The 25,065-nt window shown below is 40.2% G+C and overlaps 1 protein-coding gene across 1 annotated transcript in view; it reads right to left on the reverse strand.

Moving 5' to 3' along the window:
- Positions 1-5,180: 5,180 nt before the first annotated feature.
- Positions 5,181-25,065, reverse strand: part of FBXO22 (F-box protein 22) — a 28,532-nt gene continuing 8,647 nt past the window's right edge. Inside the window, exons 5-7 of the mRNA XM_058542161.1 lie at positions 19,463-19,627; positions 8,778-8,943; positions 5,181-6,344 (exon numbers count right to left, since the gene is read on the reverse strand). Of these exons, the coding sequence (XP_058398144.1) occupies positions 5,927-6,344; positions 8,778-8,943; positions 19,463-19,627 (749 nt within the window). The 3' untranslated portion in view covers positions 5,181-5,926. The remainder of the gene's footprint in view (positions 6,345-8,777; positions 8,944-19,462; positions 19,628-25,065) is intronic.

Genomic DNA, 25,065 nt, shown 5'->3' on the forward strand with positions numbered 1-25,065 from the left:
GATACAGTAGTCCCCCCTTATCCACAGTTGCAGTTACCCACACTCAACTGTGGTCAAAAAATATTAAATGGAAAATTCTGTAAGTAAACAATTCATAAGTTTTAAGTTGTGTGCTGTTCTGAGTAGCATGATGAAATCTCATGCTGTCCCACCCAGGAAGTGAATCATCCCTTTGTCCAGCATATCCATGTGTGTATGCTACCCACCCGTCAGTCACTTAGTAGCTGTCTTGGCTATCAGATTGACTGTCGTGGTCTCACAGCACTTGTATTCAAGTAACCCTTATTTTATTTAATAATGGCCCAAAGCACAAGAGTAGTGATGCTGGCAATTCGGATATGCCAAAAACAAGCTGTGAAGTGCTTCCTCTAAGTAAAAAGGTGAAAGTTGTCAACTTAATAAGGAAAGAAAAAAAACCATATGCTGAGGTTGTGAAGATTTACAGTAACTTTTATTACAATATATTGTTATAACTGTTCTATTTTATTATTAGTTATTGTTGTTATTCTCTTACTGTGCCTAATTTATAAATTGAACTTTATCATAGGTGTGTATGTGTAGGAAGAGAACACAGGATATACAGGGTTTGGTGCTATCTGCAGTTTCAGGCATCCGCTGGTGGTTTTGGAATGCATCCCCTACAGATAAGGGGGAACTAGTGTAATCTATGTGATGAGTCTCTTCATTCTTGCTGCTTTCAAGATTCTTTCTCTTTAGCTTTGCATAGTTTGATTATAATGTGTGTTGATGTGTGTCTCTTTCGACTTTACCCTATTTGGAATTCAGTCAGCTTTTTGATAGGTGCATTAATGTCTTGAATCCAATTTGGTGGACTTCTTGACATTATCTCTTCAAATAATATCTATGCAGTTTTCTCTTTTCTTTCTGGGACTCCCATAATGTGTTCCTTGTTCCATATGATGGTGTCTTACAAGTCCCTTAGGTTCTGTTTACTTTTTTCCCTCCTCCTCAGACACAATAATTTCAGTTGTCCTGTCTTCAAGTTTGCTGATGAGTTCTTTTGCCTGCTCAAATCTGTTGAACGCCTCTAGTAAATATTTTGTTATTGTACCTTTTTGCTGCAGAATTTGTTTGGTTCCTTTTTATAATTTCTCTTTGTTGATGTTCTCATTTTATACACCATTTTTCTGATTTCCTTTAGTTCCTGGAGCATATTTGAAAGTCTTTTTCTAGTAAGTTCAATGTGTGGGCTTCATCAAGGTCAGTTTCTGTTCCTTTGAATAGGCCTTATTTGTTTCTTTGTATGCCTTGCAATTTTTTTGTTGTTGAAAACTGGGCATTTCACTATTATAATATGGTAATTCTGGCTGTACGATTCTCCCCTATCCCCAGCATTTACCGCTTTTTTTTTTGGTTGCTGAAGGCCGTCGTGCATCTGTTTTGAGACTTTTCCAAACTATTTTTACAAAGTCTGTTCCTTGTCGTGTGTGATCATTGAAGTCTGTTCCTTTCATCTCACGTCCAGCTGTTTTGACAGAGATCTCCTTGAACGCCAGTTCTTCTTGTGTTTGCAGATTAGCTGGGTGCTAGGACACTCCTGCACTTCTTAGCTAGGCTTGCTCCAAGCCTAGGGATCAGAGCAAGATGCAAGCTTAAGGTCTTAAATCTTCTCTGAGTGTGTGTTTTGCCTGGACATGCATGTGGCATTCTAAATCCACCCCACCCCGTGTACAGCTGCTTTTGAACGTTCAATTTCCCAAAAATCTCACCCCTGCTTCTCCTTTGGGCCTTACGTTGTCTATTTTATGTTTCCACCCATAATCTCTTGCTGCAGGTGTGAGTCTGTAGTTACCCTGCAGCTTTTACAAGCAGTGCCCACCACTTTTCCTGATTTCCAAGTTATGCAAAACAAACATGAGCACCTTGAGTCAGTCCTTCAGATATCCCCCAGACAGATTAGAGAAGACAGACACAAGGATTTGCAAGTAAAGTCTACTCTGCCTCTTCTGATTTGAGAGAGGGAACTGAGAACCAGGCTTCGGCCACTTTAAGAATAAGACCGCCACTGCACTGGGGCAAGGGTGAGTAAAAACATCAGAAAACTTGCCTGCCCTTTTGAAGATGGTTTTTACTCACTGGGCATTCTCTTGGTTGCTGTAAACCTTTGACTCCTTTCCAGAGCTCTAACAAAGCTGGTTCATACAGTTGCTGGTTGTTTTTCTCTTTATCCCAGTGTTTCTGTGGGGGAGCAAGAGCTTGGAGAGTCCTAGTCTACCATTTTGCTGCTGTCACTCAGGTCAATTGTTTTAATACTATCTGTAATTCTAGTATCATGACAAAGTTTTTAACAGAGTATGTTTTAGATACATGTATGGTGATTGAATTTTGGTTAGTCAGACTTGGAAATATTTTGTAAATGTTAAAAAAAAGGTCTCAAAATTCTCTGATCATCTGCATTTAAAATTAAAGTTAATGAATATATTGTCTTCCAATTTCTTGTAATTATCAATCTTGCCTCTTTTGCTGGCTGGGATGACAATCACTAGAGAACAATAACTTTTATACAAACTGTTTATGAAAATGTTCCATACACTCTTGGTACCAAAACATTAAATGAAGATTATTGGTTTCTGCCAATGTTTTCTACTTTATAGTAGCATATACTCTTGTAACCTGTCTCAGTTGTGGTGTAAGGCAGAAATGAAATATATAAACCAAAAATAATGTCTTGCAAATATCTGAATATTCTTTAAAATATTAAAATAATTTTCTCATAATACATTCTTTCCATAGTATAGGTATTAATTTGGTTCATTTAACAAGGATATTACTACTAATGCTTACTATGTTTTGTTATTTTAGGATTTTCTCTAAGCAGATGCATACCCAGTTTCTACAAATGAAAATCAAGTCAGTCATCTAAAAAACCTCACAATTTCCAATCAAGTTAGAGTCTTCCGTTTCCAGTAAAACTGAATTTATGGTGGTGCTAATCTGAGTTAGACTGTGTCGGCACAAAGTGACAAAAGTAGATTTATTTTTTTTCTCAAAACTTTCTGCAGAATGCACAGAAAATTCTCCAATTTGTCAAGTTCATTTTACATTCTTTGCATGTTCATTGTATTAAATTGGCAATATAAATCAGTGGCAAAACTTTTGCTATCTGGCCTGTCTTGTCTTACTAGGTTGAGAAGTTGGTATATTTGCCAATGTTTAAGCAAAGTTAAGAGAACTGTAGTAGTGAAGTGGCCTATTGGATCCCCTTCATTAATATAGGTCACAGTAGATTATTAACATGTCAGTGTGCATGGTATCTACTTCCAAGTCTTAATCCCAAGGCCTACCTGCCCTCCTCTGCCTTACGTTGCTACTTTGCTTATAAAGAGTTTAGTTCTACTTGCATAAAAGGGAATGGAAATACATTCCTTGAAACAGCCTCTTTACAAAACAAACTGCAGCTGCAGAAAGATTTTGCTTTGAAAGCATATAAAGGAAATCAGTATTTTTAAATGTCTTTATTAAACAATCCTATCAATCTGACCATCACTCAAGAGAAGGCAGGGTAGTGTGTGAAGACATGAAAGGTACTTTTCTTTTTGTGCTCATATCAGTTTTTTCACGTGATCATTTTCCGTTTCACGACTGACTACAATGGTTGCCATTTCTAGGCATTTACTATGTTTTTAGCTGAAACAGTAATTATTCCCTTAATGCTTGCTTTTGTCTAAGGCAAGCATTTCAAAATTGTAATAAATTATTTCATTTTAAATTTGGGTAAATTACTGTTCTCCTTCCATGCACTGTCAAGGCCTCTGGAAGGCAGGGCAGATGACTTGCATTTTTATCAGTACTACTCATTTCTATTGGGTTCACTTCTCCCCTTCCTGTTCTGCACCAAGGTTACAACCTTCCAGCCAAATGAACTTACTGTTCATAACAAGCCCCAAAGGCTCGCTTTAAAAAGGAACCCTATGTTAACCTCAAATATTGTATGAAATGACTCTGCAGCAGACTCTCCTTTGAGAAGTAACAAAACATTTTATATGAGTATTAATTTGAAAAAATAAATTCATTCACTCCTCAGGCTCATTTTGTTCATATTTGCAGATTTTAAAATCCTTTTTCCTCTAACTATTCAACCAACTCTGATTAATATCAGGGACAGAAAATTTACAAAGTATTTTGCTTATGTGCTATGTAAACATATCCAAGGACTCAAATTTTCAGGTACTATCTACTTGATAATGAGTACTGTCAAATAGAAAAGTTAATAGCTAAATAAAAATGGCTAAATATTAATATTCACACATTAAAAGTTCTAAGACAATCAAACTTTTTCTTTGGACTTTCTTCAGGAACTAAGATTTAGGATAACCAAAAGGGAAACTTTTAAGTATTTTTATCATATATATAAACAATAAGAGAAAAATCTTTTGAGGTAAAAACTGAGAGAAAAGTGATTAAAAACAGAAAAGCAGGAATGTTAATACATTTGATTTCACTTACCTTGTAAGTTTTCTAGTGTTAGAACCACTGACCATTACAAAAGTGCCATACATTAGTTATATCATACTGTATTAGGTAAAATATGCTAAGATATCCTGTAACTAAGACCTGGAAAAAAAAGTTGCTTAGGCAGGATTGATGTTAAGTTCTCTCTTGTAAAACAATCTGGAGGTAGGCAGTCCAGGCCAGTTATGGTAGCACTTCAACAAAATTACAGTGACCCAGGATCCTTCTGTGTGGTTCTCTTCCACAATAGAGCACTGCCTCTTCTGAAGTCCAAGATGGCACTACCAGATCCACTACCAAGTAACAGGATTGAGAAAAGGCAAAAAAAAAACAGTCACACCATTTTGAAAGACATACATTTCCCCTCACATTTCACCAGCCAGAACAGTCATACTTGCAAGAGAGACTGAGAATGTAGTCTTTGTTCCAGGAGAGATGTATGTGTTTAGCTGAAAACCCAAAGGTTCTATCACTACGTGAAAAGGACAGAAAGACTGGATACTGGGGAGAAAATGGTGTTCTCTGCATGTAGCTCATTTAGATATTTGCATAATCAGAAATTCAAACTTGAAAATCATTCTAGTGGGAATATGCCAGGATTTACTAGCTGACAAATACCTATTATTCTGGGTTTTCTTTTCTAAAGGATTAGTTTACTTCCTTGATTCACTCACCAAAAGCAATGAAATACAAAACACTATCTGAAGGAGTTTCCAAGGTATATTTGTTTTATTGGCATAAAACCAAAATAAGGTGATGTAATTTTCTGGCCTGCCAATCAGCTACATAAAGGTGAAAAGGATTTTCTCTTGTAATTTTTTTATTGAGGGAAAAGGAAGAAAATTTTTTTATGAAGTAATAAAATACTGATTCATCTTGGCAATTTATTTGACTCAGCAACTTTAGAGTACTAAAAAATAGTTCTTTCTTTAATTTTTATCAAATAAGTAAAAAGTCAGTAATTTGTTACAGCTTCTGAAAAAACTGGTTGTAAAGCAGAGAAAGATTTCTCAAGCCATCTGTATATTTTTCTCCTTTATTAAGGGAGAAAAAACAGTCTTCATAATTCTGCTAAAAGATCACCTAACAATGCAGAGGTAGTCACGGAATGTCTTAGATCTCTATCTTATTGATGACTCTTCTTTCAATCTTCCTATGCAGAAGACAAGTTACGTTACACAGCAGCTACGTAATCGGGTGCAATACAGCCATGATTGGTTTGCTTGTACCTGATGTAAAAGCTCTCAACTCTCACTATGTGTTATGATATGTACAAAGTTGTCTTTCATCTAATATATTAAAAACTACCCCCAATGTAATCTTCAGATCATCAAAGCTACAAAACAGATACATATAAAGTTATTTGTGTTTGAAATACACATAGCCCAAGTTTCCATTTTCTGGAAAAGGCAGAGCCTGAAGTTACATTGTGAAAGCCACTTTACAGGTGGCTTTATTTAGTTGACCCAAGATGAATCAGTGCCATTATTGTTGTATAGCTATGAAACAGATCATCATCCTTTACCTCATTACATTTCTTCAATATAAAGTTCCCAGTGACTATGCGATCACATCCAATTTCTCCATTTCCAAAGAAGCCAAATAAAGGAACACCAGGAAAAAACTTCCTAAATGCATCAGCCTCAACATTCCCCTTGGCTCTGTAATACTGAAAGCCCCTGCCAACGCATGCAAACATGAAGCCAATGGTGTTCTGTTCTGGAATGCTGGCTGCTTTGAGGCGCTGCATCGCAGCCTCAGCAGTCTTCTCATCATTGACATCCTCGTTGAGAAGCACTGTGGCACTCTGGATTCGGTGTCCACTAAATGATAGTCCAACCACACCTGTGGCATCAATATCCAGAGGGTTCCTAGAAAATTAAATTAGAAAAGTGGCAATACATCATGAAACAAAGTTAAAATTTTAAAGTGTAGAAGAAAAGAAAAATCCTCCTGATTCACTGGTTGGGAGCTGCTGCCTTTAGCAGTTTACAGTTAGTCTGAGGCTTACCCTCCCAGATAAGAGGGGTTTTAATAAGGTTAAAAATTAAACTATTGAAATTAATACATTAAAAGAAGGCAGATCTATAGAGAAGTAAGCAACTGTTTTTTCATTCACAAACAGCAAAGGGCAAATGTATCTCCACAAAGATTTCTGAAACCTATCCCAGGTTTTTAGAAAGTTGTATAGTGAGTCCTTACCCTTACTTCCTTAACAGGAACCTTACACTTTTATTCATATACACATGATATCCACTAAATGAAGCTTTTTGGCATTATTTACATCTTTGGTATCTTTTTTTACCCTATCGCAGCTGTCAAATTCTAAAAGAGGTGTATTAAGTATTCAATCATGGAGGATAATTTTATTCAGAGCCTATAACTCCGTAAGTTTTAGCTTTATGTTGTTTGGTCCATAAAGAAACATGTTCCATTGCTGTACCTTTTTTATCACTTTGAGTCTAGAATTCAGGTTAAGCTAAAGCAGCACGTTTTCTTTTTGTATGTACTTGACTGGTATTTTTTAATGCAATATTTTATCCTTCCTAAAGAAAATATAAATAAAGTGTCAATGTTATAAAGCATAATATAGTGAACACCCACTGGGGGAAAAACAAGTAAGTACCTTATGTTTCTATCATGCTTACCAACATCTGAGTCTATGAAATGGGCAAGATTCACTGGGTTAACAAGAAACCAAGAATCGAAAAGCTTAAGTGACTGAGATAATAAGGCTAGTTAGTGGCAAAACCAGTTTCTGAGGGGCAGAATCCATCTTCTTAAGTCCTCTGCTGCTCCTTTTACGTTACATTACTCCTTACATTTCCTCTTTGGTATACAATTGCAACTTGTGTTGTCAATCTCTTGCCTCAACGAATTATTTACCTATCTTTTGGGTGGGGGGCAGTGGGGGCTAGTATCTGGACACCATTAAAATGGAGCACTGATTTATTCAATGGCTTCTCTTACCCATTAACATGAAGTAATGAAGTATGAAGACCACATTAACATTAATGTGTCATGTAAGGGGTAATGATTTTTGAGGGTATATTTCCCATATTAGGTATAAAAAGTAGATGATATACAGACAGTCATGCTAACAGACTAGCACCTCAGATGTTATATGTCTGAGTGAGATACTGGCATTTCAAAGGTAAATTGTATGTTAAATCACCATTGCCCTATCTGTATAGAATTTAAAGGTAAAAGCAAAGACACAGGGAAAATTAGGCAAGAGGGGAAATAACCCACAGATGGCTACCAAGAATTAGATGTATTTATGCATGAAATCCAATGTTTGATATCCTGCTGCTTGGAATTCAATGCACTTGGCTTTCCTCCTTGCTGGCAGTCCAGGGACCTTGACTTAACTATTTGCTTTCCTTGATCTGTCAGAGGAGACTACCAGGAGGGAGATTATAACTGGGATGATTTATGTTGCTCTTAAAGATACTGATTTCTAACAGTCTGTTGCTACATTACCACTCAAGGATCCAAATACTAAACACAAATACAGTGAGAAACAAATACTAGTGTTTGCAGGAAGCGTTTGGGAGAGAGGAGGGTCTCATTTTCCTGCTTGTGAAAATAGCTGATATTTATGTCCACTTAATTAGCTCAAACTCAAAATACTATATACTTTCATTCAAAATGGAAAAGGAGTAATGGCTCCCAAAATAGAGAAGATATTTGTTATCTTTGAAAGCAAAAGTCTTAGTAACAAAATCAAAGATGCTCAATTTTTGAGCTTGAAAAAGCCTTTCAATAGATCTAGTACATAATTTCAAAAATGTGTGCCAAGTAATACCAGTAGGCCTGCAAGATGCTCCGTGGAAAAAAGGTTTTGTGGCCAAATAGATTTGACAACTGCCACCAGTGGTAATATTACCCCCACAGAAGATTTCCAAAGCACTGAGCATATCAGAAGCTCAGAGAAGTTTTACCATCAAGATTCACTGTTTAACCATGCATTTCCTTTAGAGGAGGAAACAAAACTAGAGAGGAAGTAAGGTATTGCAGTTACAGAGTACACAGCTGTCAAGGGAGATAGCAGTAGATAATGTTGAAAATCAATTTTGAGGACAGTATGAGTCTAACTAGGAATAAATTCTTAAAGGACATCATATATAAATTTCATCAACTGTAAGCAGAATTATGTTGAGTAAGCCCCTCAACCTATGTAGATTGCAAAATGGAATGAACTGTTAGCAATTCTGTAAACATTTTTAAAAAACCCAAGGTAACAAAAACCTGAGAACATCCCCCACCACACACAGAAGAAATCAGAAGCTCGTCGGACATACTTTTCAGAGGTCAGCGATACCAGGTTGTCCACCTGGCCTCCAGCCAAGATGACATTCATATCACTGAAAGTGCTGACTACTCGCTGCAGATAATTACTGGCTCCTGCTTTACAGCAATTATAGCCAAATACAAGGACCACACGAAGCTCAGGGTTATCTAAAAGACCTGCAGAGAAATGAAGAGCAACAACTGAAGATAGCCTTAAAACAGAAATTTTTATTTTTATTAAAATTTTACTTTCTACATTTTGCAAAATGAAACGTTCCTGCTAATGACTTGCACTCCTAGCTAAGTGCAACTTAGTACTTAAGCTGTCAAGGTTGCCATTTTTTACAAACTTTAACACTACTCAAAATCTTTGCTACAATTTTTTCCCATAAAAAAACTAAATGGCTATTTGAAAATAATACAATCAATGCTCAACACAAATAAGGAAGCAGCTATGTAACTGAACAGCACCCTTGGTGGACCTTGGTGCAAGCCATCTCCACACAGGCCACCACCTGGAATGAAGGGGAACACTGGTTTACAAAGAATAGAGTTAGCAGCACTGGGAATTTAAAGATCCAGAGAAAAGGCACTGACCACCTGTAGTGACCTGTAGTGGGCTGAAGGGTGGTCCCCCTCAAAATATATCCACATCAAATCCCTGGAACTGATGAACGTGACCTAATTTGGAAAGAGGGTCTTCACAGATGTAATTAAGGATCTTGAGATGAGATCATCTGGATTATCCAGGTAGGCCCTAAATACTGTGACAAGTGTCCTTACAAGAGATATACAGAGACACACAGACAAGAGGAGGTAATAAAGCAGAAATTGTCAATAGCCCCCAGAAGGTGGAAGAAACAAGAGATTCACCCCTAGAGTCTCCAGAGGGATTGTAGCCCTATCGACACCTTGATTTTAGACTTCTGGCCTCCTGAACTGTGACAAAATAAATGTCTGTTGTTTTAAGCCACCAAGTTTGTGGTAATGGATTAACCATTGGAAACTCATTCCAAAGCAGGAAAATGTTCAATTCTGCAGGATGCAGACGAAAAGCAGCTACCACCAGGGGGCAGCCTAGGCTAACAGGAGATAGGCTGTACTCACACTCCCCCACAAGCTCCAAGGCTTTCACCTCTGCCTCCGGCACCTTGTTTGAAATTTGCCAGCATTACCAAACAGGTGGCTTTGGGATATGAGAATAAAACTAACACCTGACCCACACTCGCATTTCCACTGACTCAGCCACGTGACTTCCATCTTGCCAGACCTAAGGTAAAGGTTACCAGAAATAAGACTCACTCAAGGAAACTGGGGTGGGGGTGAATAACCAGTTACTAACACTAAATAATGACTTATCCAGGGAAACTGCCTCTGGTCGATTTCTAATTCTCCACACAGCAAATCACTGATTTGGAGAGTGAAAAGAATATTAGTATACAAATCCAGTACTTTCGTGACACCATATACCATGACCCCAAACCATTACTAAAGGGCCTTTTTTCCCACACAAACCAGCCTAGCAAATTTTGAGAGAATGTTTTTTCTTTTTTAGAATGAATTTTCAGAGTCAGAAGAAGCCTCTGGGATCAACAGTCTAGTCTTCTTTTACAAATAAGGACTGCTAATCCCAGAAAAGTGACTAGCCCAGGACAGTATCATGGCAGACTCTAGATTAAAACCCATATCTCCTGACTCTCAGAGTTTTCGGTTTTAGAAACCTAAAGACTTCTAAATCTCTACCTTTCCTACTGTTTTCTAAGCTCTAGACCCTCTTACAATTGTCTACTAAATATTTTCATCGGAATATTCTAAAGGTGCCACCCTCATTCATTTAACAAACACATGCCTAGTGCTTTTAACATCTTCCTCCAGTGGTACTGTACCACAACAGAACCACACACACAAAAATCTAGAAACTAGAATCACTTCCCCCCAACCTAGAGAACAAATCCACCTTAGCCCAGGCTGGTTGCCTGACAGAGCAGATGAATCTGTATTTAACCAACAGACATCTGGAGCTTCAGGTATGTAACAGAAGGAAGGTACAACTCATACTCCTTGCCAAAATGGAGACGCCTAAGAAGACCACCCAGTTCTTTTTGAGGTAAATTCTGGCACTACCTTCAATCCTGCCTCAGTTCACCCCTGTGGGGAAATAAGACAGATAATAGGACAAGTGTCTTAGGTCTTTCAACTTCAAGAAAGCATGCTAGCCATATCCCCAGCTCAGCTGCTTGCTGGGCAGGTGACGTACTCAACCAGCACACCAATTAAAGGGTGTAATCTCCAGTTCATTATTAGTTGAAATCCAGCTGTGAGAGAGCTATATCAGTCAGACTGAGTGCTTAAAGAACAAGTGGGCCACCCATTCCTTTGGTGGTTCTAAATATTCTCAGATTAAGCAGAGAGCTCAGTAACCAGATCTCACTGGTTTGGATCCTACAACTGCTTTTACTGAGTCATATTTGCGTTATGCCATTGGTGTTCATAGAGTGGCATAATAAGAAACAGCTTGAAAAACTCAATCTATTCACTATAAGGGCATTGTGCATCCACTAAAAGAATTTATCTCAGTTCTAAGAAAACAGGGAAGAGTTGTGCTTCTCAAGCCCTGGCTTAGCCAAACTTGTAGACCGCCTCCAGCAAACGTTGAAGGTATGCATTTCACATACTACCCTCAACCTCGGCTTTACTATATTCCTCCCACACACGCCCCTCAAGTCAGAAGTCCTCCACTGATATTGTATGTATCTTTGTAAGCTGCCTTAAATTCATTTTCAAATAAGGCAGAATATAAATTCATTACAGCTAGGATCAAGCTGGAAGGTTCAAAGGAAAAAAAAAAAAGAGATCTAGACACCAAGACCAGTTCACCAGACACCAAGTTCAGGAAACTTTGAAACAAACTTTCAGGAAAAATCTGAATCTTTCCGATTCAGGAAAACCAACTATGAAGGAACTATTCCAAAGACTACTTGAAAACTTTAGGTATACATGCTCAGATTTCTCTTCTTTGTAGAGAAGCCACTCTGAAGACAACTGTTTCATGACCTATTTGAAAGTGATGTAATCTAAATGAATGTAGAAAACCTACTTCAAAGAAAATATCTACTTAAAATGAGAGGCTAATACCATGGACAATTGATGGACAACAGCTGGGTTCTCCTTTCCCCACAACCTCTTGGGTTTCAGCACCTCCTCCTTCTCTGTATCTTCACACCTATCTTCTTTACATGGGGGTAGGGAGGTAAGTCTGAAGTCAGCACAGTAAGGACATGGCCTTTGGAGTCAGACCTGAGTCAGAACTCAGGCTCAACCACTTGCAGCTGTGTGACTGTGAGCACGTTAACTTGACTAAAACCGGGAGAGGAGCAAGTCTCAAGGGTGGTTGTGATGATTAAATAAGATAACGTCATAAAGAAGCATCTAACCCTGGTGTCTGGCACCCAGCAAGGGCTCAAGAGAGGAGAGCTAACAAAGCACATTCTGGCTAAACTGAGGGCCCTGACCACAACTGAGATTTAACCAAATAATGAAATGATGAAGCTTAAGGCAACATTTCCCCTTGAATCAAATGAATCCAAAGCAAACTTCTAATTTAGAGGGGGAAAAAGAAACCTTGCATCCCACCCTCAAAACTGGCTGGGGGTCACCTGCGTTGCTCTCACTTTCATGTAGTTGTCATGCTTTCTGAGATGCACCTCATCCCAAAATAGCTCTGATGTTGTACAATGAGAAGCTGTGTCACTCTGTGTATGTGGCAGGGGATTAAAAAAAGAGAAGATCCACACGTCAGTCAGCACCATGAACATGGAGCCTGTGGCACGGGGGTTGGGGGGGCACGTAGGCCCGGGGCTGTATTCTGCCCCCTACAAGGCCTCTCAAAGTGTGAGTCTTCTAGGACTCTACTCCCGTAGCTGAGTCAAGTCCACTACAAAGGGCAGGAAAGCATAACTGTACGTCAGCACCACATTCCTGTCACTTAGAGTTTTTCAAGGGCTGGGCAGCTTCTAAAGCAGAGCAAGTTCCATCACTTAGGTTTTAGCACCATTTTTCCTGCTGTGTACCTGATCACTGCCTGTGGCCCCCTCAAGATTCTCTATGAAATCTCCAGATAATTTAAAAACTTAGTCCTTCAATTTTTGGGGGGAATCTGACTTAACAAATAACTAAAATTTAGTTTCCACCCCTCTCAGTTGCTGGCAGAGTTCAAGAGGAGTAGTCAAAGGACCAAAAAGCAGTAAGCAGAAAGGACCTGAACAACCCACAAACTAGATCACGAGATCACCAACATAACAAGAAACACAGCACTCGGGCAGGCACTGTTCTAAGCACTTGACAGAAACTAACTTATTTAATGCCCATAACAACCCGCTATGTGCTGTTCAGCTCCTAGAAAGTCTAGGAGGATTCAGTGTCTTCAAAATTCACATTACAACATGCAGATTGTATCCCCTGTTACAGGACCTGACTCAGACCAGACTAAGTGATAATCAATACACCCTCCAGAAGCGGCTGCCCAAAGGGCAACTGTGCCTGCCGGGCTATGGAAACACAGGCACTTCACTCCTCTCCTTCCAAGAGCAAATGCACAGGGTTCTTCAGGACTTCCTCTCGTGACTCTAAAATGTAAAAATCAGTGGAAGACCTTTTCTAATGTCAATCTCTACAAATAAAACTGTAACCTAGAAAATCGTGCCCCACGGGGCACTGTCACAGGTTTGAGCTTTACCTGGGAGAATGTCGGAAGGATGTATTCGTATAAGAGAGAGACAGAGCATCACAGGTGTGAGGCAAGTGTCTCAAAGGAGGACCAAGTGCTGGCCCCCAAGTTCAGGCTCATCTCACGAGCAGTCGGCAGTCCCGAAGCTGCCTTCTCCAGCTATTCTGTCTGTAGGAGAAGAGGGGTCACAGGCCGCCCGACACTGCTTTGATGCTAGAGCCACTTTACTGGATAATCCAAAGCCTGTAAGGAAGAAGTGCAGACCATCCTCAGGGCGGGAGGCTCCTCCCCTCCATTACAGACCGTGCTCTGCGGGGCATGGATTCCAAAGGTGCCCAGGGGGAGGCTGGGGAGAAATGAAGCAGCCTCAGTTCTAGACTTTCCACTCTCCCTTCAACCTAAGCAGCTCTGCTCTGTCTGCTTTATTTTTATGTTGGTGCCCCATGTAAGATTATATTTAGAAATGAGCTGTTTAAAAGAAGAGCCAGAAAATTGCTGAAGAATCTCCTTATTGAGGAGTGGCAACAGAGTCTTCAGCATAAGCACAAGGGAGGGGTGTTATGGTATTACAGCAGTATCAACCCTGCACAAGCAACAGAAACTGCTGAGCGCCCCCAACCCCTCCAATTACTGAACTAGTTCCTATTTGCTTCAATTACCATTAATTACCTGATGATTCCCAATTCTGTATCTTTGGTCCAGACGATTCTCCTGAGCTCCAGACACATATATTCAACTATCTAATCAATGTCCCCATCTCAAATTCAACATGTCCAACTCAGAACTGATAATCTGACTCCTCCAACCGGTGCCCCTAGTCTGTTCCTTACCTCAGGAGATGGTACTGCACAGCGGCACTGGCCAGAAACCTGGGCGACATCGCTGCCACCTCCCTCATTCTCAACACCCAACATTTTAATCAGTCACCACATCCTGTCGATTCCACCTCGAAACTTTCTTTGGAATCCATCCATGTCTCTTCAGCTCCACTTGTCACCTCTTCTTGCCTTAACCTCTACAACAGCCTCCCGTTTTTCCTGCATCCGCTCTTGTATTCCTCCAAACCCATCGCCACACTGCAGCCAGAGAGGTATTTTCAAAAGACCTACCTGATTGTTACCTTTTTGTTCAGAATCCTGGCTTCCTGGTGCCCTTACACATGTAAAATTCCTTAGCATGTCCTATGAGGCATCATCTGGCCCCAGTTTGCCTCTCCAGCTTCATCTGACATCACACTCCCCCCTCCCTCCCTTGCCCTCAGCGCTCTCCAGACACACTGGAATTCTTTAGGCTTCACAAATGAGCACGTGAATCCACAACACTCAAATCCTGAAGGTGAGTAATCAGGCCCTTCTATTTCCTGTCCTTGGTCTCGTGGCCACCTCGCTCTATTTTGTCAGTAACCTGGAGGGCCGGTAAAGACCACTGCAACACCCCTCCCTACTCCACATCCCAGCGACCTTGACCCGTGGTTATATGTTTCCTAGCACCTCTGTGCTTCTCCTGGCAACACATCACATCTGCGGGCCTTCATTCAAAGTCAGCCCATCCTGCTGGAGGGGAGCTGCAGGAGGCAGGAACAGTGTCCTCCCCAACAACGTGTCTCTAGAGCCACATCCAGGGACTGGTATATGGCATGCACGCAAACAGTTTCTGAATGAACAAACACTGACTTTTTAAGAAACTTGGCTGAGGTATTTTTGCCTTTACTCCTTAGGAATTAATTGCTGGCCCATCCATACTTTTTTCATTCCAGAGACTATTTTTAACACAGGATACCACGCAGACCTTAAAACAACCTATGCCTCATTTTAAAAATGTACCATTTTGGTAAGTTCTTCAAAAAGAGCATAACACAAAGTGTGTGTGTGTATAAAATTATATGTATTGTAATAATGCTGGGTCAGATGATGACATCTCCCATACACAAGGTCTAGAAGAACTATAATTATCAAACGCAAGGCCCACCCTCAGAGGTACTGCCAATTTCACAGGACTGAGCTGCTGCATCTGCTCACTGTGGGCTTTCATACGCGATCTTCTAGTCACTGTGACTAAGCACTGTAAAGCAGGGGAGACAAACCACAGTCCATGGGTCAGATCCGGCCCCCCTACTTTTGTAAATAAAGTTTTCTTGGGACACAGCCAATGGTTTATGTATTGTCTATAGCTGCTTTGCACTCCAATGGCAGAGTTGAATAGATGCAGCTGAGACTGTATAGCTGGCAAAACTTGCTCCAGAAAAAGTTTGCTGACCCCTGAGGGATACTACCACGAACAGGGTGCCCCTATTCGTGTGACAGAAGATGGAGCAGAGCTGCTCCAGGTATCTGGTTCAGGAATACAGGCTGGGACACGCTCTTGTGCAGAAGGCACATCCCATACCACAGCCTCCAACCACTCACTCCTTGCCTGCCTCAGAGTCCTCCATCTTCTTGAGCACATAAAAGACAACGGTCCAAATTTAGAAATACAGAAAATCAGGACACAAAATAGCATGTGAAAGAACAGAGATTATCATGTCAATCTAGGCGAAGCTTCAATCTCCAGAAGGCCATGAACAGGATGGAAATGATACCTTGGAATAAGCCGAAATAGCGGTGAGCGAACAGCTCAGGAAAGGACAGCAATAAGAACGCTTCACAGAGCAGAAAAAACATGGGGCTGTTTTTCCCTTCAGTTTTCTGATTCCCATACTTAGCTCTGTAATGCACATAAGGTCTAACAAATCTAATAAATATTTTATCATAAAATGGATGGTTTCTTCTGCTCAAGATTTTGGCTTTTTCTTGTAAACTGACAAAACTAGGCTTCTAGCTTCAAGCAGTGCTACCATCAGGACCTCGGTCACCGATTCCCAAGGAGCTATAGGACGGAGGAGGGAGGGCGCCCAGGGAGCTCCGGGACGGAGGAGGGAGGGTGCCCAGCAGGCACCATACTTACTTCCAGACAAAAACGACAGCACAGAGGTTTGGCCATATGACCTTCAGCAAAAGTACTGAATCAAAGGCCAAACAAGCTTCTCGAACAGGGTTTGATCTTTCCCAATCCCGTTCCTCCTGTCCCAGCATTCCCTATTTCTGTCCCTGCACCACCATCATCCTGCTCTCCCAGGCTCAAAACTCAAAGTTATCCCTGAGTCCCCAGTCTCCCTTCTCTTTCATATCTAGTCATTTGCTAATTTTCTCCAACCAGTTCCCCACTCTTCATGCCCTGGTATTATTTCTTGCCTAGACTCTTGCAGGGAGCTCCTAACTGGTCTCCCTGCTTCCAGTATCTCCCCACTACAGAGGGTCACATTTGCTCCTACCCAGATGACATCTCTGAATAACAGTTGTCATTTACTGACTACACTCTAGCCTGGCCTCACTGCACCCCACCCTTCGTTCCCCTGATCCCCTTCACACACCCTTTGCTTGTAAAACTGAACTGTTTACTATTTCCCCTGTGCTAATCCTTCAGCCTGTCCTGTTACTCACCCTTCTCTCTCATACACTTTCCATCCTTTAAAGGCTTAAATGCTACTTGCTCCACGAAGCCTCCCTGCTCTCCCTCCAGCTGACAGAACCCCTACAGCAATCTACCCATACCTCTCTTATGGTACACCTCACTTACTCACTTGGGTTATAATTACATACGTATCTGTCACGCCCTTCCTAGAATGTCGCTGAGAGAAAATCTGCATGCAATTAATTTTTCTAACCCTATGGGACCTTTTAATAAGCTCAATGAAATTAATGTATAATTTCTATATCATGAACCCAGTGAACACAGCCATCCTCTTGTCAGCATCAATTCATATCTCTTCTTCTTCCTTCTTTGCTGCTGGAATCCTTTCCAGAATCTGTAGTAAGTTGCCCTGGACTGGCATACTCCAAAGCCTCCAATGGCAGCTGACCCTTTTACAGACAGACGGCCAGGCGACGTGCCAATGGCTCTCAAACCAACATCTCTGGCCTCAACTCCTCCTTGAGTTTCAGACCTGCTATTTTCTAACCATGTGACCAATTCTAAAAGAGATCTGGCTTACTGAACTTTGTTAGCTCCAGCTAGCCTTCTAACATCGAGTCTCATTATGATATGACAAAGTCACCCTGGCTTGGCTACACAGCCACATTTGCTCCTAAAATTTTTTTTGCCTTTATACTTAACATCGGGTCAGTTTAAAAGGCATTATCTGAAGTTTTCCTTAGAGGAAGTCTGGCATCCTTGATTTAGGGCAGCTTTAACAATACAGCTAACTCTGGTCTTCTGTTTGAGTACTATGAACTCTGAGAGCCTTAGCTCTCTACTCCCATCAGAGTTTGGTTTCCTCGTCAACAATGTACCATAGTAAGTTCTACCTGGCAAGCCTGTGGCGAAGAACAGAAATAGGATGTAGCACAGTGCCCAGCTTACAAGCCTCAGCAAATGTCAGCCATCATTAATTGTCACCATCAGCCAAGACACGTGCATGCTCTTCTGGCATGCTGCCGAGCAGGATAAGAATACCTAAGACCTTCACTGCCCTTCCAATGAATGGCCGTTCCTGAGCTACATATCAACCCTCCCTCAGTCTATTCCTCCACAGACCACAAGGTCACACTGAAGAGGGATCAGCCCCGTGACCCACTGTGAAGCCTGCCTAAGGTACAGAGGTCAGTGTTAGCCACCTGCCCACCATCTACTGAGCAAGGTGTTTTGCTAAGTGCTTTACATAACCATTTCATTTAACGCTTACAACTCTGTAAGTTAAGTATTTCCACTTGATATATGAGGAAACAGGTGCTTAGAAAAGGAACTTGTCCTAAACTACAAAGCTAGAAAGTAGCAGAACTAGGCTAGCTACAAGCCTGCATTCTTAATAGCTACACCTTCCTGCCTCGCACCACGGACTGGCTATGAAACTGGGCACGGTCTGCCTGTATGTGACCACCCTCTCCACGTCGTCAAGAGGCCTGCTGCTCACGGCTGCCAGTCTTTGCTGCCCATGCCTCCTCCCTTCTGTGCTTCCTCTCCCATGCCCACCAGCCATTGCATTCTTTTTCTGCATTGTAAGGGACAGATGTATAAGCCAGTCTCAATGTGTATACCCCTTTTTTTTCTATTCAGTAAACCAATCACAAATTTTCCCTTTTCTGCTACACAATTTTTTTATTCCTGCTGGTTCAGTGCCATTTCAAATAATGGAGGTTTATCTCTACAGGCTGGCTGATCCATGCAGCAACAAGGGGTCATCACTGAATATTTTTTATGCCAACGGTGATTTTTTTAATGAGTTAACCCCAATCAGTTAATTTGCAGATGTAGATAAAAGGCCTCAACACTGCTTTGCTTGAGTAACTAGTTTGTTGCTTAGTCTATTAAATGAAGCTTTCTCATCAGAGCTTAGAAACTAAGCCAACTCTACCTCTCCAAAATCACCCCCCATGACCTGTCCACTCCAGCCACGCTGCTTCTGTCTGCTATGTCCCAGTAACCCTTGTCTGACAGACTCTGCCTTAACTTATACTGTTCCTAAAACTTATCATCGAGTTCACTATACTCATTCCCATCTTTCTAATTAGTTGACATAGAACTAACCTGTATCTTCTCAAACTTTTTTTATAATAAAAGCTTATTACTAGTGTAAAAAAGAAATAAAAGCTTTAAAAACTTTTCAGCATCAAACAACAAAAATAGGGCAAAACAATAAGAAAATATTCAAAGAGGAAGAAGTCCTTCAAAATTCAGAATTAAACACAAGCAAGCTTATTAGCAACAGAGTATTCATGGAAAAATCTTCATCTCTGGTTCTCTCAGGGTTTAATGTAAGTAAAATAATTTATACAGTAAATCAATTCTACCAAAATGTACTGCACTAGCCTCTGTTAATATTAGTTTGAATTCATCCACATCTCCAGTAACATATGTACTTAATTCAGACTCTCAAAGGAACAAACAAAATGAATCAACAAGATGGGCCATTAATGGTAAATAACAGTAACTTACCTACTTCAGTGAGCTGATGTCTTTCTAGTGTTAAATTCTTTGGATCCTTAATAAAATGAAAAGGTTGTATTTTTACTCCTTCAATTTGAGGGAATAATAGAGCAAAACCAGATTCTCCAATTTCGATTTCTTGAGGTCGATTGCTATGTGATCCCATTGGAGTCACTAGGGAAAAAATTAAACAGTTTCATGAAAAGATTCAATAAAAACTGAAGTTTCATTTGGTAACAGTGTAAATTACCCAGCACCCCTAGATAACTCCAGTTCGGGTCACTAAGATAATCAACAAGCTGACAGACCACTATCTGAGTGAAAAGTTCTTCAGCTTTAAAATGTTTACAGGTATGGAGTCATGATATCTGCAGTTCACTTTCAAATGGTTCCAAAAGAAATGCTTTTAGAAACAAAGACAGAAAAAGTAAATGTTGCGCAATTTTTTAAATTGGTGAATCTAGATGAAGGGTATAAGAGAGTTCATTGTACTATTCTATTATTCTTTCAACTTTTCTGTAAGTTTGAAGATTCTCTAAATGAAAGTTGAGGGAGCAGTAAATACATCTTCAGAGCAATTCCATTTTAAAAAATTTATCCTAAAAATATTTGACAATTATATAAAGTATACACACACACACACACACACACACACACACACACACACACACACACAGAGAAGTACTTTTATCACAGAATTTTTAACAGGAAATAAAAAATCTAAATGCCCAACACTGGTATTTAGATTAAAAGTTACATTTATACAATCAAACATAGTCATTAAGAATGACAGACCCATACTTACTGACATGGAAATACATTTGTAATATGCTGTAATATGTTATGAAGAGAATTGTGTTACCTCAAAATTCATATGTTGAAGTCCTAACCCCTAATGTGACTGTATTTGGAGATAAGGCCTTTAAAGAGGTAATTAAGATTAAATGAGGTCATAAGGGGGGCCCTAATCCAATAAGACTGGTGACTTTTTAAGAAGAGGAAGAGACACCAGGGACGCATGTGCATTCAGAGAAAAGGCCATGTGAGGACACAGTGAGATGGTGGCCGTCTGCAAGCTAAAGAGAGAGGCCTCAGGAGAAAGCAAACCTGCCAACACCTTGATCTTGGACTTCCAGCATCTAGAACTGTTAGAAAATAAATGTCTGTAGTTTAACCTAGTCTTGGGATTTTTTTAAGGCAGCCCTAGCAAACTAATGCAAATATGGTAGGTTACAAATCTAGAGAAATTTATATTCTTGATATATACACACACACATACATACATACATACATACATATATATATATATATATATATATATACAAACACACATATATATACATGGATATATACACACATATACATACATGAAAATATATATGTGTGTGTGTGTGTATATATCCATGTATAAAGCTATACATTGCAAGTCTGGAAGGTTATACATCATAACATTAATAGAATGGTTTACTCTATAATGCTTAAAGGTGCTTAATTTTTTTCTTTTTTGCTTACCTGCATCTTGTAATTTTTCTTTTTCTTTTTTTCTAATTTTTATTTTTCTTATTAACAATAAATGATTATTAGTAGTATAAAGAAGAAATAAACTCTTTTAAAAAAAGTGTTAAGGGGCCGGCCCGGTGGCGCAAGCGGTTAAGTGCGCGCGCTCTGCTGCGGCGGCCCGGGGTTCGCTGGTTCGGATCCCGGGCGCGCACCGACGCACTGCTTGGTAAGCCATGCTGTGGCGGCGTCCCATATAAAGTGGAGGAAGATAGGCACAGATGTTAGCCCAGGGCCGTCTTCCTCAGCAAAAAAAGAGGAGAATTGGCGGATGTTAGCTCAGGGCTGATCTCCTCACAAAAAAAAAAAAAAAAAAAAAAGTGTTAAGCCTTTTAGAACAAAACTGGAGACATCACAATCCCTGACTTCAAAATATACTACAAAGCTATAGTAATCAAAACAGCATGGTACTGGTACAAAAACAGACACATAGAGGCCGGCCCCGTGGCTTAATAGTTAAGTGCGCGTGCTCCGATGCTGGCGGCCCGGGTTCGTTCCTGGGCGTGCACCAATGCACCGCTTCTCCAGCCATGCTGAGGCCGTGTCCCACATACAGCAACTAGAAGGATGTGCAGCTATGACATACAACTATCTACTGGGGCTTTGGGGGAAAAAAATAAATAAATAAAATTATAAAAAAAAAAAAAAAAAAAAACCAGACACATAGATCAATGGAACAGAATTGAAAGCCCAGAAATCAAACCACACATCTATGGACAGCTAATCTTTGACAAAGTAGTTAAGAACATACAATGGAGAAAGTAAAGTCTCTTCAATACATGGTACTGGGAAAACTGGACAGCCACATGCAAAACAATAAAAGTAGACCATTATCTTTCGCCACACAAAAATTAACTCAAAATGGATCAAAGACTTGAAGGTAAGACCTGAAACCATAAAACTCTTAGAAGAAAATATAGGCAGTACACTCTTTGACATCAGTCTTAGAAGGATCTTTTTGTTTGTTTCTTTATTTCTGTCTTTACTTTTGTGAGGAAGATCAGCCCTGAGCTAACATCCATGCTAATCCTCCTCTTTTTGCTGAGGAAGACTGGCTCTGAGCTAACATCTATTCCCAATCCTCCTCTTTTTTTCTCCAAAGCCCCAGTGGATAGTTGTATGTCATAGTTGCACATCCTTCTAGTTGCTGCATGCGGGATGCGGCCTCAGCATGGCTGGAGAAGCGGTGTGTCAGTGTGCGCCCGGGGTCCGAACCCTGGCCACCAGTAACAGAGCACGTGTACTTAACTGCTAAGCCATGGTGCCAGCCCGATCTTTTTGAATACCATGTCTACCCAGGCAAGGGAAACAAAAGAAAAAATAAACAAGTGGGATTTCATCAGACTAAAGAGCTTCTGCAAGGCAAAGGAAACCAGGATCAAAACGAAAAGACAACCCACCAACTGGGAGAAAATATTTGCAAATGATTTATCCAACAAGGGGTTAATCTCCAAAATATATAAAGAACTCACACAACTCAACTCACACAACTCAACAACAAAAAAACAAACAACCTGATCAATAAATGGGCAGAGGATATGAACAGACATTTTTCCAAGGAAGATATACAGGTAGCCAACAGGCACATGAGAAGATGTTCAACATCACTGGTGGGAATGCAAACTGGTGCAGCCACTATGGAAAATAGTATGGAAATTTCTCAGAAAATTAAAAATAGAAATACCATACAATCCAGCTATCCCACTACTGGGAATCTGTCCAAAGAACATGAAATCAACAATACAAAGAGGCTTATGCACCTCTATGTTCATTGCAGCATTATTCCCTATAGCCAAGACGTGGAAGCAACTCAAGTGTCCATCGACTGATGAATAGATAAAGAAGATGTGGTATATATATACAATGGAATACTACTCAGCCATAAAAAAAGACAAAATCGTCCCATTTGCAACAACATGGATGGAACTTGAGGGTATTATGTTAAGTGAGATAAGCCAGACAGAGAGAGACAAATATCGTATGATTTCACTCATATGCAGAAGATAAACACATGGACAAAAAGAACAGATTAGTGGTTACCAGGGGGGAAGGGGGTTGAGGGGTGGGCATAAGGGGTAAAGGGGCACATATATATGGTGACTAACAAATGATAATGTACAACTGAAATTTCACAATGTTATAAACTATTATGACCTCAATAAAAAAAAAAGTGTTAAGCCTTTTAGAAACCAAAGCTAGGGCAAAATGAAAAAATAATATTCAAAGAGAAAATTTCAGAATCAAATCAAACCCCACACAATATATTCTGAATTAAAAACATGAAAATAAAATTTCAGAGTTTATTATAAGGCCCCCTTCTCCCACAAAAAATATCAAAACATAAAAGCAATTTTTAGAATTTCTCTAGCAGGCTTCAAGACAATCTGAATAAATCCTAGCATGCTTTTTATAGAAACTGACAAGCTGATTCTAAAATATATGTGGAAATGCAAAGGACCTAAATAGCCAAAGCAATTGTTAAAAAGAAGAACATCAAGACCTACATTAATCAGTCTTTAAAAAGAACATCAAGGGGGCCAGCCCGTGGTGTAGCGGTTGAGTGCGCATGCTCTGCTGCTGGCGGCCCGGGTTTGGATCCCGGGTGTGCACCGAGGCACTGCCTGTCAAGCCATGCCGTGGCGGCGTCCTGTATAAAGTGGAGGAGGATGGGCACGGATGTTAGCTCAGGGCCAGTCTTCCTCAGCAAAAAGAGGAGAGTTGGCATGGATGTTAGCTCAGGGCTGATCTTCCTCACACACACACACACAAACACACTAAATAAATAAATAAATAAATTTAAAAAGAACATCAAGACCTAGAGTAAAACGGCATTAGCTTAAGGACAGACAAATCAATGGAACAGAATTAAATCCAGAAACAGACCCACAAACATATAGTCAATTATTTTTGACAAAGATGCTGAGATAATTTAGTGAGGAAAGAAGTCTTCAACAAACGGTAATGGAATAACTGGATCAACATATGAAAAAAAAATTAACCTTGGATTCCTCCCTATCTTACATCATATACAAAAATTAATTCAAGTTAGGTCACAGAACTAAATGTAAGAGCTAAAACTATACAGTTTATAAAGACGACATAGGAGAATATCTTTGTGACCTTGGGGTAGGCCATGATTTCTTGGAGAGGACATAAAAATCATTAACCATAAAAGAAAAGAAACTGGATTCCACCAAAATAAAAGTCTACTGCTTATCAAAAGACACTGTTAAGAAAATGAGAGGCACCGGCCCGGTGACACAAGCAGTTAAGTGCTTGCGCTCCACTGCGGCAGCCCGGTGTCCAGCGGTTCGGATCCTGGGCACGCACCGACACACCACTTATTACACCATGCCGTGGCGGCATCCCATATAAAGTGGAGGAAGATGGGCATGGATGTTAGCCCAGGGCCAGTCTTCCTCAGCAAAAAAGAGGAGGATTGGCATCAGATGTTAGCTCAGGGCTGATCTTCCTCACAAAAAAAAAAAAAAAGAAAGAAAATGAGAGACGAGGGGCCAGCCTGGTGGCATAGTGGTTAAGTTCACACACTCCGCTTCAGCAGCCCGGGGTTCGCAGGTTTAGATCCCAGGCGTAGACCTACGCACTACTTATCAAGCCATGCTGTGGCAGGTGTCCCATATATAAAGTAGAGGAGGATGGGCACGGATGTTAGCCCAGAGCCAATCTTCCTCAGCAAAAAGAGGAGGACTGGCAATAGATGTTAGCTCAGGGCTAATCTTCCTCACCGAAAAGAAAAGAAAATGAGAGATGAGAGCAACAGACTGAGAGAAAATATTTATAACACCTATACCTGATAAAGGTCTTGTCTCAGAATATATAAACAACAACTGCAACTCAATAATAAAAATAATCCAATAAAAAAATCAGTAAAAGACTGGGATACTTCACAAAAGCAGATACACAAACAGCCAATAAACACATGAAAGGTTGCTCAACATAATTAGTTATTAGAGTAATTCAAACTAAAACCACTACAAGAAGCCTCTTCACACCCATTGGAATGGCTAAAATCAAAGACTCAACTGAAGACACTA

Source organism: Diceros bicornis, chromosome 5 (assembly GCF_020826845.1).
Source record: "Diceros bicornis minor isolate mBicDic1 chromosome 5, mDicBic1.mat.cur, whole genome shotgun sequence".
Classification (NCBI taxonomy): domain Eukaryota; kingdom Metazoa; phylum Chordata; class Mammalia; order Perissodactyla; family Rhinocerotidae; genus Diceros; species Diceros bicornis.